The sequence below is a fragment of the Eutrigla gurnardus genome, assembly GCF_963514095.1.
Source record: "Eutrigla gurnardus genome assembly, chromosome: 15".
Lineage (NCBI taxonomy): Eukaryota > Metazoa > Chordata > Actinopteri > Perciformes > Triglidae > Eutrigla > Eutrigla gurnardus.
Window position 1 is genome coordinate 8,133,216 of NC_139938.1, and position 19,788 is coordinate 8,153,003.

At 41.3% G+C, this 19,788-nt stretch overlaps 1 protein-coding gene across 1 annotated transcript in view; it reads left to right on the top strand.

Moving 5' to 3' along the window:
• The window catches only part of auts2a (activator of transcription and developmental regulator AUTS2 a), a 305,216-nt gene that overhangs the window by 58,021 nt on the left and 227,407 nt on the right, over window positions 1-19,788 (top strand). Inside the window, 1 exon segment of the mRNA XM_084028332.1 lies at window positions 13,629-13,841. Within this exon segment, the coding sequence (XP_083884458.1) occupies window positions 13,629-13,841 (213 nt within the window).

Below are 19,788 nucleotides of genomic sequence, written 5' to 3' on the forward strand. Positions count from 1 at the left end.
TGCTTTCTGTATATTATAGGAGTTCTATGTTGTTCATTAAAGTGGTAATTTCTGAGACCCTATTTGCTTTTGTAACGCTCGTGTAATGTTCAGTTTAGTTTTGCTTTGGGTGACATCTTAATTGCATTCACTATACGCTGTTCAATTAAACGAGCATTACATTTAATTTGCTTCCACATTATAAATGCTGCAACAAGCCTTCCCGCTACACCCATAAACATTCCAATAATGCCGATGTTGCTAGTTGATTCTTAATCCAACCTGAACAGATGTGATCAGCAGTCTGTAGGTTGTGCTCATGTCTTGTGTTCAGATGTTTGAGGCACTGATGATCTAATCTCATCAGAGCTCCCCTCTGGCAATAAAACCACAGCAGAATACTTCAACGAAGCGTTCACATCTGCTCTGAAAGCAGGAGGACGCCCCTCCTCTTTGATATGCTACCACCGATGGCACACAGACATTTCCTGCCAAACTAAATCTGTCGCCTGATCAGGTAGATCTATTGGTAAATTGAACGATGGCAGCAGTTCAATGGACAGGTTAGATCATTATCCTCAATAGAAACTCACTCTTCAGTTTCTATATTCTTGGCGATTAATTTGTCACAATGTCAAAAACACCCTGAGAGATCTGTGTCAAACGCCAGGAAGCCTTGCTTTGAGCCCTGAGTGCTGCCTGCTGGTTTTCTCACAGAGATTCAAGAATCCAGGTAAACGGAGGATGAACAACTCTCTGCTCTTTTCTATTGCTGTGAGCTCACAGTAACACCTGGTGTGAGATGAGGGCATTAACATTTGTATCGTCTCCCTGGCTGGACAGTCAGAGGACAATGAGCCTCATGCAAGAATCACTCGTAGCCTATGAACAGATGGGTTCTCAAATGTTTTTAATCATGACAAATCTGAAGGCCGTTGGTCATTTTGATGGACTGGAGGCTGTGGAACGCGTCACTACAGGTCACAGCGATGAAGCAGCCTGTGCTTGCAGGGTTGATAAACCCCATGTTTAGGGGGTCTCGTAGTCCAGTCTATAATGTGGCAGCAGAGCTTAGATTTAGAATCAGAACAAAATGTAACCGGCCCTGAGAAAGGAGGGGGGGAATCATTCATCATCTGTGTGTGTTGACATGAAATGCGACTGCACGTTAGGTAGGTCTTTTCTCTCTACATCCATTCTCTCCATGCCCTTGTAAATATATAATTTAAAATACAAAAGTGAGCCCTGCTGCCAGCGCCTTGTGCCATTGTCAACCTCAGTCCAAAAGTCAAAATGTATTACAGTTTCCAAAATTCACAACATGTTTTTCCAACAAACAATCCTGTTTCAATCCAGATTTGTTGGCATTTAAACTTTCAAAAGCAACGTTCCACTCATAAAGTGTTTATTCTCCCACTTGCTGCTGCAAAGGGAGCCTCAAAACTATAACAGATAATCTAAGCTTCTTTCCAAAACCTCAATCGAGGCCTTGAATGTAAAAGAAAAAAGAAAAAAAATTGGAACAGGCCTAATTGCTCCGTCTGATCCACTTTACTTGTTCCACATTTACAGAGCCGAGGCTGTGCATAAACACTGGATTTTATTTCAGTGTGCATACCGAACTGACGAGATATTCACTGAATATGACAACTATTGGGTTAGAATGAGAGACTCTGCCTTTAAATATGCCATGTCTTGCTATAATTAAAAAAGCAATTCGAATGACAGGTAATAATAGATTATGGCACAAATTTTACAACCCTGTCTGTCAAAATGACGGACAAAGAGCAAGTCCAACTGGACCTCTGCTTCAGCCTTCATTATATGCTGCCCTCAATCGGCCATGGAGTCCACCTGTTTCCTCCCAGCAGCTCTTCATCATCTCCTTCCTCCCTTCAAGGAAATCTGCCCTGAGAAGACTTTCTGTCACCATGTGTCAAGCTTGTCAATTCAGAGTTGGTTGAAAAGCAGCAGCATCATGAGCGCTGTGTCTGTGTGGTTGGCATGCATGTGAGGGTGTCGCTGCTGCTGCTGGCTGTTGGCTGAATCTGGTCACAAGCTTTGGCATAGGATGCTCGTTGCCTGAACATGCTTGGCTGGAGTTGGATGCAAGCCTTCCTAGGCACCAAACTTGTCACATGGGTTTTATTATACTCTTACATATGTTGTTGTTGCTGATGCATCAGACATGGCACTCGTTACCCAGAGATTTGCTTCAATAAAGCTGCCAGCTGATGTTTGTGTTGCATAGAACATTAGTGAGGAATGTAAATCAGTAGAGGTGGCTGGCTGAGCTTTGTTTTCCTTTTCAGTTATTTCCCTCAAATTGATGCATGTTGTTTGTGCCTCGTGGACAAGGGCAATTTATCAAATGGTGAATGATGATATTTAATGCAGGCATCTCAACACATCACTGCAGTTTACTTCAGAGTGTATCGCAGCGGTGTCTTCTCAGGACGGTTTCATTCATTTTTCATGGTAGCAGCAGGAGTTCTATACTTAATTACATCGCCAAACATATTTCTTTGTGATGCAGTACAATTTGCAAAATACAAAATGCAGTTTCCAAACAACATTTCTGACAGCTGATACAAGCAGAGGATTTTACGTTGTGAACAAATTATTCAAGTTAAAATCTTTACTGATGTACATTGTATCATTTATTGAGAACGGTCAATTTAAACCAAAATCATCAGCCCATTGAGGGCCGGATTCCAAATCACACCGAAAAAACGTAAATCACAGGCTGATCCAAACGATGTGAATTTCATCAGGGCAACTCCCAATGTGACATTGCTTCTGGTGGGATAACAAGTATTGTCTACAGAGTGGCTGTGATCAGCTCCAGCACCTGCGTTGTTTGAAGGCTAACTTCAGTCAGGTGAGGGATCAGCGAGTCAGGAAGGTGAGACCAACATATCAACTACAACGAGCCCTCTGCCCCTTCACTCTGTGCTGTGAGGAGATGGGGCGGGTGGATGGCAGGGTAACAAAGGGGATGGCCCCCATCACATCACCTGCTGCTTGGACTGATGAACCTACAGAGAAATCACCTGAATCTGCAGCTCTCAGCTATACAGAGCTTGGTGGAGAGTGTCAGCCCATTGTTTTGCCCTCTGCCCTCTTGATTCATTCTCATTATATTCATGGTGATTTTCCGCTGCAGCTCTAAAAACCCACTGTACAGTACTGGTCCAGCAGGAAGCAGCAGGCCGACACAGTGAACACAGTGAAGCATTGATCTCCACTAACAGATAGCGATGAATTAAAACATGACTTGACTGCTGCAGCAGCAATGCTCATCCCATGTAATTGCAATTACATATTATAGCCAATAATATATTTGTATGTATTAATCCTCTTACATAATTGTATTTATTAATTATTATACTACTGTAGATGTTAACTTAAGATGTTAAGACATGGGAGTGTAATATCCATTAAATAAGTCTCATTACATGATATGAATGCGGTGTCTCTTCCGGATTATAAATAACTCTCACTGTGCCTGGAGATGGTTTTTAACAGCGAGTGAGTTGCCAGTTGTGGACAGCTCAACAAATTGGAGCACGCCGCAGAAAGGGAATCTGCTCTAGTAATAGTGAATGGCAGAATCCAATAAAGGCTCTGACCCGGTGCAGTAACCGTAAGCAATCTGTGTGCCTGTTTAAGCAAATGGTTCATTTGCCTTTACATCTGTCAGCAATTAGGTGTAATTATTTAAGCCAACAAGGGCAACTTCAAAGGGTGAAATCCATCCCACAGTGCCGGCCTGGGATCATTATTATCCTCCTTGTTATTTGTTCTCATTTGATCAGGACAGTTTGTACTTCATCTTGTTATGGTTTGCTTATTAATTGTTAACACAACGTGGCTAATAATGTGTATGTTGTCTTGCTGTAAAATTTTTGCTGAAATCCTGCTATTCATGTTGTTCTTTTATAAGACACAACCTTCCAGCTGATGTTTGGGTCTCAAATAGTCCTCATGGGGGTTCACAGAGAACTCCTCTCTGTTTACATCTTTCATCAAAGTCCTATTAAAGGGCCACTCTACCTGCTCTGCTTGCTCAGTGATTAACATGAAAGAAGCCCGGCTGTATCTGCTCCTCGTGTTTATTTAATCAGGCTAAATGTTGAGGGTTCTTGTGGCTCATGTTTGTTTTTCATTAAGTCCTCTGCAGAAGGCCTGGTTTCCCTCCTGTCAAGATACATACAGAAAATGCATTATATGCATACAGAAATACAGTATATGCAAATGCACATGAATAAATATCTGTTAACTGTTGTTTTCTGTGAGATCTATTGTTGCCACTATGCAGACCTGCTAACCTTTACACATTTTGCAAGTATTTTAGACAATTTGTTACTTTAAGTAGTTTAAAAGAGACCAGTTTTCTATTTTTCTTCATCTTTCTTTTTAAGAACAGTGCACCAGATTGATGTATTTAACATTAAAACACAGATTTGTTTTACCTTTATGGACCTTGAGCAAAATCCTGTTGCAAATGCTGATGAATGCAAAAAGCATAAAAATGTCTGGTTGTTACATGTTCAGTTGTCAGAATCGATACTGTTCAACAGAACACGACCGGTGGAGAGCAATGCAATTAACCGTGTTATCTACATACTATCTACGCTAACCATAAGTTACTCTGAACAACCACATGGGGACATCTACATGTTCTGATCCTGTTGTCACTACGAGCAACTACCACTCACCAGTTAACACGGTCACTCCTTAAACCAAACATCGGCGGCGTCTACAGCTGTGACCTAATGCAAATGGAACCATGTTGCTGAGATCTCCCGTTATCCCCGGCTCCCCTCGGTGCCGTCTGCCGTCCCAGAAAGAAAAAGTCTCTGTATTAGTTTAACAGCCAGACACAACCAGGAAATCAGATCATCTACGCAGGATATCCTCTTGTCTTTTTCCACGCGCCCCTCTGACTCAAAAGGAGAATAAAATAAATAAATCTCTGCGATGATCAGATTAGTGCCAGGAAATTGCCTAGGTGTCTTTGTCGGCGTGTGCGTGAGTGCATTTGTGAAGTGGACACTGTTTTTTCAGGCCCCACTATTGTTTCCAGAGTGCCATAATGAGAGAGGAGGTGAACAAACATCTTGTAGATGGGAACATCTGTCAGGGGAATAATTTACTGCCGACCTGAAAAGCTATGCGTGCTTCAGACAACTCCCCACACACACACACACACACACACACACACACACACTCCACTCGCTTCTGCACTCGCTTCTGTGTTTTATGCCGACATTGGCTCATCTGCACCTGAACATTTTCAGCAGCTGTGTGTGTGTGTGTGTGTGTGTGTGTGTGTGTGTGTCTATTCTGAGACAGTACAGAAGCGAGGAGGAGGGCTGAATGCACCTACGAGGGATTCCAGTTTTGACTTCTGGTTTCCTGCCATATGTTTCTACTCTATAGCACTTTATATGTTGTGATAAATGTGCCGTCTCCAAATAAGGCTGCAGCGCTCTTAATTTCCCACACTCCATACAATGCTTTTGTTTATGAGGTGAATGAGGGAGGCCTCTGTAAACCATCCCCAGTAGCTCAGACGATGCTGATGGAGATGACGTAAATGTGTTCGCTTAAGGAACTAATCACTCTCTGGTACCATTCTCACCACCAACCAAGTTACATGGTTTAGGTTGGGCTACGATTTCGGTCTGTCAGTACAGATGAACTCAACAGTAGTTAGTGGATACACATGAAATATTTGATTTACGTGTATCTTGCTAGAAACAGTTCAGTGAAATTCACCCAGCACTTTATGAGCCCAGACAGGACGTCGTTTGGTTTCCCGGCATATCTGGGACTTCATGTATGTATAAATCAGCAATGGTGGTTTGTTGAGCCCAGCGGAGGAGGCGGGGCCAACTTTGAAATGTTGCATTTACAAATTCTACTACTATTGTGCCTTTAACAGATACAACTGACTACACACTACTGTGGCTCTAAACACACGGCTGAGGCTGATGGGAATGTCAGGAGTTTTTATTCGGTCACAATGATGACACTACAAGAAAGGCTAATGATACCAAAGTGATTTAATTCAACCTGAGGGGACCATGAATGTCTGAAGCAAACTGCTTGACGATCCATGCTATAGCTGTCGAGACAGTTTATTAAAAACCACAAATATCTACCTGATGGTGACAGCCAGCATGGCTAATAAAGGATGAATTCAGAGTGAGCTTTAGTGCTTCCCAGAGACAGGGTCACACTCAGGTCACGACTGTGTTGTCTATTATTTTTAATTACTCTACACGGGAAAATACTGGATGCAACAATATTTCCAGCATGTCAACTAAAAGTGCAGTGAGGTATTTGAACCGAATAAGGACTCTGGGAAAGTGATTATGGCTTCATATCCTCTCTTCAGGGTTCTCACAGCTGGAGCATGACATGATTATGTGTGGATGGGAGTTGCTTGAACTATATCCTATTTGTGCAGCACAGGCAGAGAAGCTTGAAATCACAAAATAAGAGTTCTCCAAGTTGCACTGAAGCATTGTGCTTACAGATTGGTCCAGCTAGCTTTGATGGCAGCCTTGAGACACATACCATAGAATAAATCCACCTCCCTAAACTCACCTCCCATCCACATTTCCAATAGCTGCAATTAAGCGGGACTTAATTCATTCAAATTTGCAAGGAAAGAAATTCTGCCTCAAGGATGTTCTCAAAGGATCACTAACCCTCCATTCTGGGAAACTTTAAATGCTGTGTTTTGTTAGTTTGATTCTTCATGTACTTCACTGATTTTAATTGACTAAGTTTGCTCCGTGTGAACTGCTGTCTTCTCCCGTTTGACGTTTCATCCATCTGCATTCAGGAGCCGCTGTCCCCTCACGCTGCTCTTGTCCTCTCCTTGGTTTGTGTGTTGCCTCTGAGCTGCAGGTCAGCCTGCTGGATAGATTGCTGAATGAGGAGCTTTCTCATCACTGGCAGCTCTTTTCTCATAATTGTAGGTACTTGAGCTTCCTGCTGTTTCACTCATCTTTTGTTTATTGCTTGAGGAAGAGTCGGCGCTGAAGAGTACGGCTGTGTTTGTCCAGGCTGGTCAGATGTATTGCTGATGCCATGCTCTATGGACAGATGTGAGTTGCTCTCTCTTTAGTTTAGTCTTTAATTCAAAGAAAAGTTAAATTTTTGACTCAAAGGTTAGGTTTTAGCATTAATCTGCCAGTTATTTAATCCATTAGTCACAAATAAGAATTATAGCTGTTTTTGTGGACGTTATGACATTGATGTATGTTTCAGGTGGACTTATGACATATCTAGTTAGGATTGTGGGGTTAGAACATATCAAAAACAAAGAGGGATTTGAGAAACATGAAGCGCTTTAAAGTTATTTTTCAGTACTTTTCTATGTCTGACTCCATGGCTGGATTGCTACTCCAGCTGTCTTTAATCTTACGAACTAATTTTGTAGAGAGCCTGATGCTGATAGTGATACGGTAGTTTGTTCCATCATAACACAAGAGTTGGATTAATCCTCGTCATACAAGCTCATTTTCCATGCGTTACTGGGTCATCGCGTGAAAGGAACTCTGTATTTTGGTAATGTGGCTTTCTGCTGTCACAGTCAATTCTGTACAAAGACTATATTAATGTAAGTGAAACCATGGACTCTTTGTAAAAAGCCTGAATTTAATTGTCATCTTTTATCACTGTGTATAATGATCTCCTTCTTGGCTACAGTAAATTGGAGCAGCAACCTTCGCAGTAAGAGATAATTATAAACATTGACATGCTGATTTTATGACTGTTAATATTTCAACACGTTTAAACCGTCAGTTTGATGGCAATTGTTGGTTATTACTAGGCTGCATATGATTTTTGAAGTTTATTTTCGGGCTACAATTGATTATTTTCATGATATACTTAATGAATCATCGTACAAATTGGGGAAAAAATGATCATATCTCGGCCGAGACGTCACTTTTCTTTTTATTCTGACCGAAACCCAAAGAGATTCAGTCTATAATGATGTTATAATGATGTGTGTCTTCATGGCAGAATGTGCTCCTGGAGACACCGACTGTAGCGGGACGACCGCACAAGCAGTTTCAAATGTTTTGTCACCATGGCAGCTTCACAGCCGTGCTAGATGCAGTCAGGAAACTTTACAGTTGTGAGGTTGAGATTAAAATGAGGGCCGAGCGTGAAGATGAGTGAGATCTGAGGGGCTGGAAGTAGGGTGGTAGGATTTGGGGAAGCGGCCATTGTGTCCCCTTTTCATGCCATTAGCCCAATTTGGCCTCATGGCTGGTGTGATCGCATCGCAAGATGGTCTCTAGTTTAAACATACATAGGGCCAGATGAAAGCCATTTTATTCTTTTCCAGATTCCATTTTATTTCTTCCAAAATTCTGTGTTTTCCATTTTAAATTTTCTAAATTCTGTGTTTTACAATTTTTTTAGCATTTTTCCCCATCAAATTGTGTTTAATCATATGGTTGATCAAAACGTAGAAATGTACTGAAGAAGCGCTGGATGAAGCGGTGTGCCCGTTAATTACACTAAAACACAGTCCATTGATAAATCCTGCGATTGCGTCTGCATTTTCGCCATCGTGGTAATCAAAGGGCCATACATACATTTACGATCAAAACCTTGCAAAATATGTTTTTAACATCGTTCCCTCTAAATATTTAGAGAAATATGTCAGTGTATACTTCTCTCCGAATATCATGTTCTCTGCTTTGTCAAAACAGTATTGTTACAACATGTCCTTGCTGAGAATGCTGCCAGTGCTGATAAGCTTGAGGAGAATGGAATATAAATATATTAATGTTGTTTTTGCTTTTCTCTTTTTAAAGAGTAATTATTAAGATGTGAATACAAACATTCAAAGTGAACAAAAGTGCAGTTTTAAAGACAACTCAACATTTACACGCGGTTCCAAAGCTTTTATATTATTAAATGCAATATGAATCACAGTAAATATTAAAGCTAACATAAATGTGTAATATAAAGTGATGTACATTTACAGTAGATATTATGATATCCTACGTGTACATCCTGATAATACCCCCAGAAACAAGAGGTGCTGAGCTGTGACCAAACACCACATTTACCCATCGTTGTCTCCTTGAACCACCAGATTACACGAGTACACACCGTAGTTCAGAGGCTCTAATCACACCTGTAATTGGTTGCATCACCACAAACAGCAGCAGTGAATTAGCCATCAATTCGTTACACCCAACACTTGCTTAATGCTATTTCACACCCACTCAACGTGTGATAAGCAGGTCAAGGACTCCCTCAAGAATGAGAGACAATTCACTATGTAGCTGAAGTTAATATCTCTTGGAGTACCCCACAAGGACACATTGTGCTTATCAGTCTTTATTAGCATTCATTAGATCTCCTGTTATTGTTGACTTTGCCTGTTGTTGTGTAGAGATTTGAGGCTGTGTGTGTGTGTGTGTCGTGCTGAATGCAGCGGTATCATGGGAAGCCCGATTGGTTAAGCCTCTGGTGCGTTCGAGTGCTCTCTTCTTCTCTCGCCGTCTCCGTCTGTTCCCGTTTCCTGCCACCATCCGTCCAACCGCCGTCTCTCGTTTCCTCTCTGCTGGGAGCTCGGAGAGTGTGTGTAAACTAATTAAATGTTCTCTGTGAGACAAGTTGATCAGACTATTTGATCAGCCTCACACAGGCTTGTGTGTTTGACAAAGGTCCAGCCTTTTTTAATCCACTGCTGCAGACGTTGAGAGCAGAGTGCAAGGAGAGTTCAGAGAGACATTCAGAGGAGGAGGAGGATGTAGGAAAATAATCCATCACATCAAATTAAAACCAAAAGATGTGTGACTGAGTGCAAATTAAATAAACTAGATGGCTTGTTGGTTTCAAGGACTTTGTGAAGTTATTGTATGTACAATGGTGTTGCACAGTGTACCGCTACCTGAACGTGTGTGTGTGTGTGTGTGTGTGTGTGTGTGTGTGTGTGTGGCCTTAGCCTTATTAAATACTGTTTAATGTGATATCTGCTTGCAAAGTTAAGTATAGAGACATTATATTATTGCATACCTTGTTTAATAATTACAGTTTTACATATTTTATCTATTAAAATGACAACAAAGAATCTTAAGTTGTATTGATGTACTGTCATCTATTATTCCATTACTTTTTCTGATGCATTGTTGTTACCATGGTATTGTTTTAGTAATGGCATTGAGATATTCAAAATGTAGTTTTGTATATCTAATGCACTAATGTAGTTTCACTGAAGTGAAAATGTGTGTATTGGAAGTTAGCAGGAGTTTTGTTACTCGGTGACCAAGAATACCCATAGAAGATGATTGGAAAAGTTAAACGTAAAAGCACACAAATTATTATTCATTTTATTGGAGATGACATATCCAATGCTATTGGTTATGACTAAATCCTGCTCATGCAATCATCTGTTTCCCTTCAATTCATCATCTTTATGTACTGATTCATTTCTGTTCATATTTCATCCTGTAATAACAGCAGAGCTTTCCATTGTTTCCATCAACCTCTCCTCCACTGTGAAGGTGACATCATAGACTAACTGTTCCACAGAACAGAGAGCTCCAGAGGAAACACAGTGGACGTATTTCACAGGAGAAAATTGCATTCGGCACATAATATTAATCTATTACACGCAGCTTCTGGCAGCTTAAACATGTCTCTCTGATATATGATTTAAGACACAAAGTGTGCTTTGAATAATATTATTAATATGTTATTTTTATTTAAAAAAATAAAAATAATTGAATTAAGTTGAATGATTGGCTTCCAAACTAGATGTGATGTTGCAAAATCCAGCTGTTACACACCATGTTAAAGGCTTAACAATGAACTTCAGCAGATGAATGTGAGAAACCAAACTACATGGTTCTGCTCAATAAGCACATTGAATGGTAGTTAAGTACATTAATGTTGTTGTAAAGTATCAGATTGATGATAGGATGCTTGAAACGTTTCATCTCACCTCCGTGTCGATCACGGATGCTGAGGGTCGCTGACCAAATGACCGATGTGAGAGCGGGTTCTACCTGCGGACGTGCACTGCCACCGCCACAGTGAAATGACTTTGTTCACTTTGCCACACAATCACGTAAATGAAAGCTTCTACAGAGTGAGCCATATTGAGCAATTACATTTTTTGCAGTGACATCTTCAGGCGCTGAAATGAGGATTTTGCCTTGCTATTGTTTGGTGGGCAGGCAAAACATAATGTGCATAATTTATTCCAGGCAATCAGTTGGTTGGGAGGCTTAGAAGCAGGCAGAAAGCTGGCACAATAGAACATCTCTCAGCCCCATCATAAATGTGTCTCTTATTCTGTGCACTGACAATGCATGTCATGTAGCATTATTTTCCTTGGATGAGTGTGGGTGGGTAGAGCGAAAACCGATTCGTTGATGCATGCACTTGTTTTTCTATGTGTGAATTGAGGCTTTTAGAAATGGGTTAGTGAGTCAGTGCCTGTAGCACACCCATCAAACTCATCCTTCTGACAGCAATGCGTATCTGTAACACTGGTGATGTAATTCTCTACAGGCACGCTTACGTTGCTCCGAGGTGGTCCTTCAACAAGTAGCTTGAGATTTTTTTCTTCACAGTATTTTGTGGAACATCTTCCTTGATTTCATTGCTCATGAACGGTACACCTAGAACAAGCAGGGAAAACATCAGTGTGATTGTATGAATGATATAATTGTATATTTTAGATATATAATAATATTATGGTGTATAAATGACAGTATATGCAGCATTTTTATGTTGTTGCTGGTTGACGTAAAAGTAATTTGAACTAATATTTAGTATATTCTATTCTATACTAATATATTATGTGAGGTAGTTTAATAATTAATAGTATGTCATATCTACGTCCTTGATCATGTGCCTGATTTCTTGGCCTTTTAGTTTTTCGTCCACTCAACACTGCACCTCCTCGGGTCCTGAGCAATACATCCACCAAGTGTGAAGTGGATCGGTGTTGGACCCAGCATGCTGTGTGGTTGTGGTCCCCCTCTCAATACACTACACCGTTTATACATAACTCACTACTAATACCATGGACCGTAGAGCTCAAGAGCTGGCTCTCAACACTGCACTTCCTCTGGATCAGATGAACGGTCGAGAAAATCGTAGGACAGAAATAAAAACAGAGACTCTCCAGAGATCTGGTCTCTCCAGCCTCCTCGTTGATATGTTGCACAGACATGTCATTAGCTCAGCTGTGGCAGCTTTGCACCTTCCCCTTCAACAGTCAGCCTCCACTCTGATGGCTGCTTCACCAGCTTAAATGTCTCCCTGGGGGGTATTAACACCGACGGCTCTTTGGTTCACAATGGAGCAAAGCAGGTCACCCCATCAAATAACGAAGGCGATTTGTTCCATAAGTTTTCCTGTGGACGGCTGTGATACACTCCACAGTCGCTCAGCAGCAGATGAGTGGTTCTATTGATCAGCGCCGTCAAGCTGTATAACCCCATGTGTGGACCCCGCAATATTGGAGTTGCAGCTTATCTGTTTTTCAGAATCCAGTTTTCTCCTTGGAAATAAATGTCTTCTGATGTAGTTTTTATGTGTCGACGGGCAAACGGCACTTAAACGGTTTGATGTTGCTTCTCTGTTGATCTGTTTCCTGCTTAGAAATGTGACTTAAAGGTAAACACAAGCTCAGTGGAAGTTTGTAATTGCCTTCTCTATGTCAGGCTCAGCAGGGATGTTGTTTAGAGCCATGTCATGGCATTCAGCAAAACCTGGTTAAATCGTTCCATTAACCATTGTGGTGTTTCTCTGAATGTCAATCAGACTGTCAGAAGGTAAAACACGGGCAGCATGATGTACATTAGATGCACAATCCGACAACCTAATACACATTTACACGTGTGGTTTTATTGTGGAAAAGTACAAGTCAACGAGTATTTATCAGGGGCAGTACCTGACTACTACCTTTTGAAGATTAAGTTCACTTTGTCTCAGCCCTGAAAATATGAATGAACAGGACCAGAGAGTCTACAGCCGTGCTGGTGGTGCACTGAGGACCTGTATTCAAGCAGATGTTGTTATTGCCAGCATGCTGATGTTCAAGAAGGGAAGGGATCCCTGAAATCTGGGATCTGTGAATATCAGCACAAGTTGTTATGAGAGTTCATCCACCAAAGTGAGGGTCAAGTGGTGGAAAACAAGAGCTGTGATAAAACAACTTCCCCAAAAACAAACCCTGTCACCTAACTGTGACATCACTGGTTTAAATCCAGCTCTGTTACCATGTTGCTCACTATCATCATTATTCCTTCTCTGCTGTGTACTTAAAAAGAAAAAATAAATCTAACAAAGTACCTAATTTTTCTGCTGTTCTTTGTGAAGAAAATGTTGTTTGACTACACTTTATCTAAGCTTTTCTCACTGTTTGCTGTAGAGTAGAGATTTACCATCTGAAAGATTGAGTGGATAGGTGTGTTTTAAAGTTCTGGAGTGATATTGAGCAGATTTTCTTAGGTATAGACATTTAATGAAACATTGATTTGACTGTTGATGGTTGCAGAATCCTCAGAGTTTGATGGGTACTGTAAACATTACCAAAATGTTTGTTTGTGTATTAATTTAAGATTTCTCTTGTGCTGTTTCCTCTGAAGAAGAACCTGACACTGAAGCCCCAGGAGTGCAAAGAGAACCAGCCAGGGCCCTTACACAAGAAAAAGGCCCCCAGGGTCCCCAATGGCATGAGCCTGGAGCCCTGCAAGAACAATCACCACCACCAACAGCCTTCAGACCAGGAGAACAACCCCCGCCTGGCTCACACACAAGGCAAGAGGAAGAAGAAACACCAGAATAAGAAACACAAAATGGTGAGTGCAAGATACAGTAATCATATCATATGTGCTATAAGTCTTACATGGCAAATTAACACATTTTCCTTATGAGCTTGGATGCGATACAGCCTTTCTCACTTCCTGCCATGTACTGAAAATTAGAAGCTTATGTAATACGTTTAAGATATGAGAGATTCTCTCTGAAATGGAATTTGATTTCTGTAATAGGGACTCAGCACAGCATCTTCTATTACCTTCCTGAACCGCACTCTTTCATGATGGTGAGAATCCAGTTTGAGTTCAAGTATTTTAGAAATACCGCTGGAGTTGTTGGTTTAGTTTCTTTCCCCTCTTGGCCCAGCGGTGTTGATGCACCGAGATGAAAAACTACTATCCACAAGCTTCTGCAGGCGTTCAGCACACTGGAGGTGGAAGGGCTGGAGATGTTTGGCCTGTGTTTGGTAGCAGCTCGTTCTTAGTTTCTCAGTTCCATGTGTGGCCTTCTGCTGCCGTTGCTTTCAGTTTCTCAGAGCACAGCCTGAATTAACACCATTCTAAAGCTTCTGTGGCATGTTCCTGTATTTATTTATGTGACGGATTAAGTGACATCGCATGCATTTACAAAGCACACCCATGAGAATAATGTTTAACTTGTACTGGTTGATCGAATGAAGTCAATATGCTCTGCTGGTGTGAAATATCGCTTCTAGGGTAAGTGACTGTATATCAGTGTGCTGCATGCCTGAACATATTTCTGTGTGTAGCAAGGTGACAAGGTCACTAATGAATATTTATGCTACACTGATGCAGGAGTGTTTCTCTCCCAGCAAGGACTATCTGTCACAGCACTTCCTACTGTTTATACACACACACACACACACACACGCACACACACACACACACACACACACACACAAGCAGAGACTCTGAGGTTACGCTCTGCCATTTCTCTGGGAGAGGGTTGCTCTTCTTGAGCTGGGTATTTAAGGACATGATGGTGTGGGTCGGAGCAGGACACGCTAAAGACGCAGATGACCAGGAACGTTTACTTAAACCTCCTAGTGGACACTGTTGAATGCACAGTGTTTGGTCGGAGCAGTAGTCTGATGCTATCTCTTCATTTCTGTTCCCCCTTTGACCTGTTGGTTTGAACTTTAACTGTGAATGGGGTAAAAACCCTTAAATACATCACCATGAAACCCCAGTTGATTATTTATACTGAGACAATTCTTGTTTTTAATAAAGTTTTCTGAAATGCTCTGTTAAAATATGCAAATTAGGCAGTACATTATTATGTGCATACCTCATCATTTGCATACCTTTCCAGTAGGGGTGGGGGAAAAAATGTATCTTAGATGCATCGCGATGCAGACATGGATGATTCTGAATCGATTCACAAATATAAAAAATGTATTATTTTTACTCCGTAGCGTTTACAGAACTGCAGCCCCCGGACAGTCTGTGGCGTCGACCATAACAGAGACACGGCTGAGAGAGAAATCCGACAATTACAATTTACGGATTAAGAGTATGCCGAAGTAACGACGATATGTAAAAAGTCCAAAGTCATGGTTTGTTAAGTCTGTCCGTTAAGACGATACGCAAATAACTTTAAAAATGCTTGTTTTGGGGTACAGCTCGCTCAAAGCTAAGCTAGGCTAACACGGTAGCGGCTACGTAACACTGAACGTCGTCTCGGCATGAAGGAAAGTCTACTTGTGGCAAAGAAAAGCCTTTGAAATGTGAAATATTAGAGAAGGTTATTAACCTGTTGATTTTCTTTAATGATCATCACAAAAGTAGGACATTCATGACTAGCAAGATTTTTTTTAAATCATGCATGGAAATGTATACAAAAAGATTGTTGCATTGAGATGCATTGATAATCGGTTTAGAATCGAATCGTTGACATCTTGCATGATTCCCACCCCTACTTTCCAGAAATATGAACATTCGCTTGAGCCAAGTTCAAAATGTTTGTTTCATTTTGTCTGCATATTGGTTTTCACTGAAGGAGTTTTGGCTATCTCTTTTTATCACTCCGTAAATCTGAAAATGCTGTCAACAGCCATAAAAAAAATCTATTTCCACCATGTTTTTAGGAATAAAATGTTCTATAAATCGAGCTGTGACTGATATATGAATAAAACCCTTTATCTTCACAATGTAGATGGAAATGAAAGTGCAAAGTGTGTGTGTGTGTGTGTGTGTATGTGTGTGCATGTGTGCATGTGTGTGTGTGTGTGTGTGTGTGTGTGTGTGTGTGTGAGAGCGCTACTGAAAAAAACTCTTCTTGAGACCAAAGCAGAAAAGATACAGTATGTATTGTAAAATCTCATACATTTTGAGGACTCCACAGGTGAATCGGGTAACATAAACACCTAATGGCGTGAAAGTTCCCCAGTTGATTAGTTACATTCACACATCTACTCATGGATGAGCTGTGTCAGTGTAACGTAGCTAGCTCAGAGGTGCTAGGTGACCTATCAGTGGAGAGTTTAGATGCACGCTTCCTTATGTGCAGTGATACAGTTTGCATGTGTGGTTTGGTAGAAAGAAAATAGTTCTTGCATAAAACTGCTCACAACAAGGTCTATCTTGAGTAACCATGTCATTATTTCTGGAAGAGACATTGCTGTTGACTTTTTCAAATATATTTTTGCAAGGGGGGAAATATGTATTTTATATTTTGGGGTGAACTGTCCATTTGTGATGAAGGGGGATTTTTGATTAAAATCGGCTGTTCCTCTGACAAATTCCAGAACATTCTCAGACAATTTAAATATGAGATATCTTCACTATCTATGGAACATGAAGCTGAAGAAGACGGAACAGAATGCTACAAGCATTTAGGCTGCATGTCTTGGTATCAGACAGTGAAGCCGTTGTGTGGTTGTCCTCCCCTCAGTCTGGAGTCATTAGTGTGGTGGGTTGGTGTCCCAAGTGCTTTGAAAGCCTCCTGTTTTTAACTAAGTCACATGGCAGAGAATGCACAGCAGCCCTGTGAATGCAGTTTACAGTAGCCTTTGCAGCAGACCTCTGTTGAGGAGGTCATCACTGCTGCCTGTGTGTCACGTCTGCTCCTGTGCTGTGCTACCTGCCGCTTTCAAGGTTGTCTTATACTGTGTGTGTGTGTGTGTGTGTGTGTGTGTGTGTGTGTGTGTGTGTGTGTGTGTGTGTGTGTGTGTTGGCTCTGACTGTGTGTTTCAGTCATGATTGGTGCCTGTTGGCGGAGGGAGACCAACCCTGATACATTCACGCACATGCTTACACACACACACACATTCACCATGTTCTCTCTCTCTCTCTCTCTCTCTCTCTCTCTCTCTCTCTCTCTCTCTCTCTCTCTCTCTCTCTCTCTCTCTCTCTCTCTCTCACACACACACACACACACACACACACACACACACACACACACACACACACACACACACCACACACTTGCTCAACCTACTCACCCATATGTGCTCACACACAAGCATTAACTCAAGCATATCTCTCCACACATCACCGGTGGCAACAACACTGATTGGTTAAATGAAATTTGGCTGAGTCACCAATGAGTGCTCTCTAAATTACATCGGCTCCCTTTAATCTCGGTAATATAATCATAGATGATTTTAATGATCATATTACTGATGATTATGATAGAACAGCTAAAGCCCAGGCGGTTACAGGCTCAATAATCTCCCCAAAAAATCTCCATTGAAAAATCGTTTTTGTTCCCTGCAAGTTGCAAATAGACCAATCAACCTTGGTGCTCAATGACACCCTAATCTGTCAACGCTTTATGGCATATGCATAATTGAAAAGATGCTCATCTGTGCCTTACACCACCCCCTTTTGTCCTCTCTGCAGAGAAACATGCTGCAGCATTATCCAGCAGAACTATTATCGTTTCTTTGGCTTCACTATAAATAAATGTTAAGGCATTGTCCTCCCACAAGGTTACATTTTAAATGTCGGAGGTCCGTCTCGAGGTTTAATTCTCCATTTAGAAATGCTACAGTCTGGTGAGAGAGCTCCTGTTATCAGCACTTTTTGCTAGCGCTGATTGTAAAGTGGAATGAGGGAGGAAGAGAGAAAGAGAGAGAATTTGGTGTTGAATAAAGCAAAAGGTGTGTTTTTTTTCTTTTTCAGCCGAGCTCGCAGATTGCAGCAAATGTTTTCGATCTCTGGCAGTGACCTAATGTACTGAACTATGAGATATTGTAAGCTCAAGGGGGGAAAATAGAGCAATGTTTATACGCACCTCTGACATATCGCCTCACAGCGAAAAAAGAGCCCAGAGAGGAAGAGCAGAGATGGATGAGACTACAGTGGAAAACCACAGGTTATAAGACTGTCTATAACTCTTCTTTTATCATATTGCACGGAGCTTTTTCACTATGTTTTTAATCATCACTTGTCTCATAATTAATTACTGATCTTGAATACTTGAATTAAAGCTGCTTTTCAGGGCCAAAAGCCGAAGCAAATATTACTGCCAATAGCTTTCAAGCCACATTATTGGACAAAGTGATCGTATAAGTGAGCACAACGTCACAGGTACCAATGAAAAATACATTTAAAAACGTTATCTAGATGCTGATTACCTTCACATTACATTTCTAGAAGCAGAACAGCTGAAACTTCAGGTTGTTCACACTGCATGGCGCTGGATATCATAAATGTATGATCACTCTCTAAATGTTTTTTTCTCATAGGTTGCTGTGAAGTGCTCACTTATCCAATAATATTCTACACAGCAGATATGAGATGCAACTTAAAAACTAACCGTAATATTTTGATGAACGTGTGACAGGCAGACCACAACACGTGCAAGTTTAGAGAAACCAGTTACTTTGAAAACCAGTTAGGACATCACCGGCAGCATCTCACTCACTAAATACAGCACTCCATTGAAAAAACCCAGTAATTTTACTTGTCACTCTTAATTCAAACTCAACAGAAACACATAGAACTCAGCCTTGGTTCATCTTTTCACTTTTTCAACCTTCACCAACTCAGTTTTGGCTGAAATAAACCCTAAATTCACTTTGTCAGATATTAAAATATCAGGAGCTGAGCAAAAAAGGAGATCAGACATCAGAGAAGCAGCGGGGGGATCAGCTGTAGAGACAGAATATTTTCACATCTAACGGGGTAATTAAGGGTTGCTTTTCACCAAACCAGTCATGATGATGGTTTGAACAGTTGGAAGACTATAGTAGTATAGTGTATGAGACATTTACACATCCATAGCGTCAGACTGAGGTTTTAGGCTGTTTTCAGAGAGATTTACAGTCGCTTCACAAGATCAGGAAACATCAACAAACCTGGACGTTGTTTGTTTCTTCATTGATTTTGACCTCAGAAAATGTTAATTCTGAATATTTAAATATTACACTGACTGGGCCAGTAGTGCTGCTGCATCTAGACACACATACCTCTTATATTTCAAACTGGCAGTGTGTGCGTGTGTGTGTGTGTGTGTGTGTGTGTGTGTGTGTGTGGTGGGGTTCTGTTCTGTTCTGGTTCGGCTCACTGATGTTAGATGGGTGGCCTGTGGTGTGTTCTGCGTTGTACAGTGACTCTGGTGAACAGAGGGACGTGCTGTGCAGCCCATCTGCTCTGTGGCACTGGGAGCAGGGAGGGAGGGGGGGTAAGGAGGGCGGGTTGGACCTCCCCTCACTGATCCCCCACATCCCCTGTCTGTCTGCTTGTCCGTCTGGCTGGTTCCTGTGTCGGTTTCCCACACATTCAGTGCTATTATTTAGAGTAGAGTTACTCTGCATGCAGTATTAGTTTTCGTATGAAAATGTGGTAAAGATTCCTCAGCTGCAATGCTCTTTTTCTATCCAGGCACCTCTGTGATCTCATTTTATGTGACAACTGCCGTGTTTGTATTAGCAGGGAGGTCCTTTACAGTAAGCCAAACGCTCCCAGTTTCCCCCCTAAGCTCCATCAACAAAGTGTGCACAGAAATAGAGCAAACATCAAT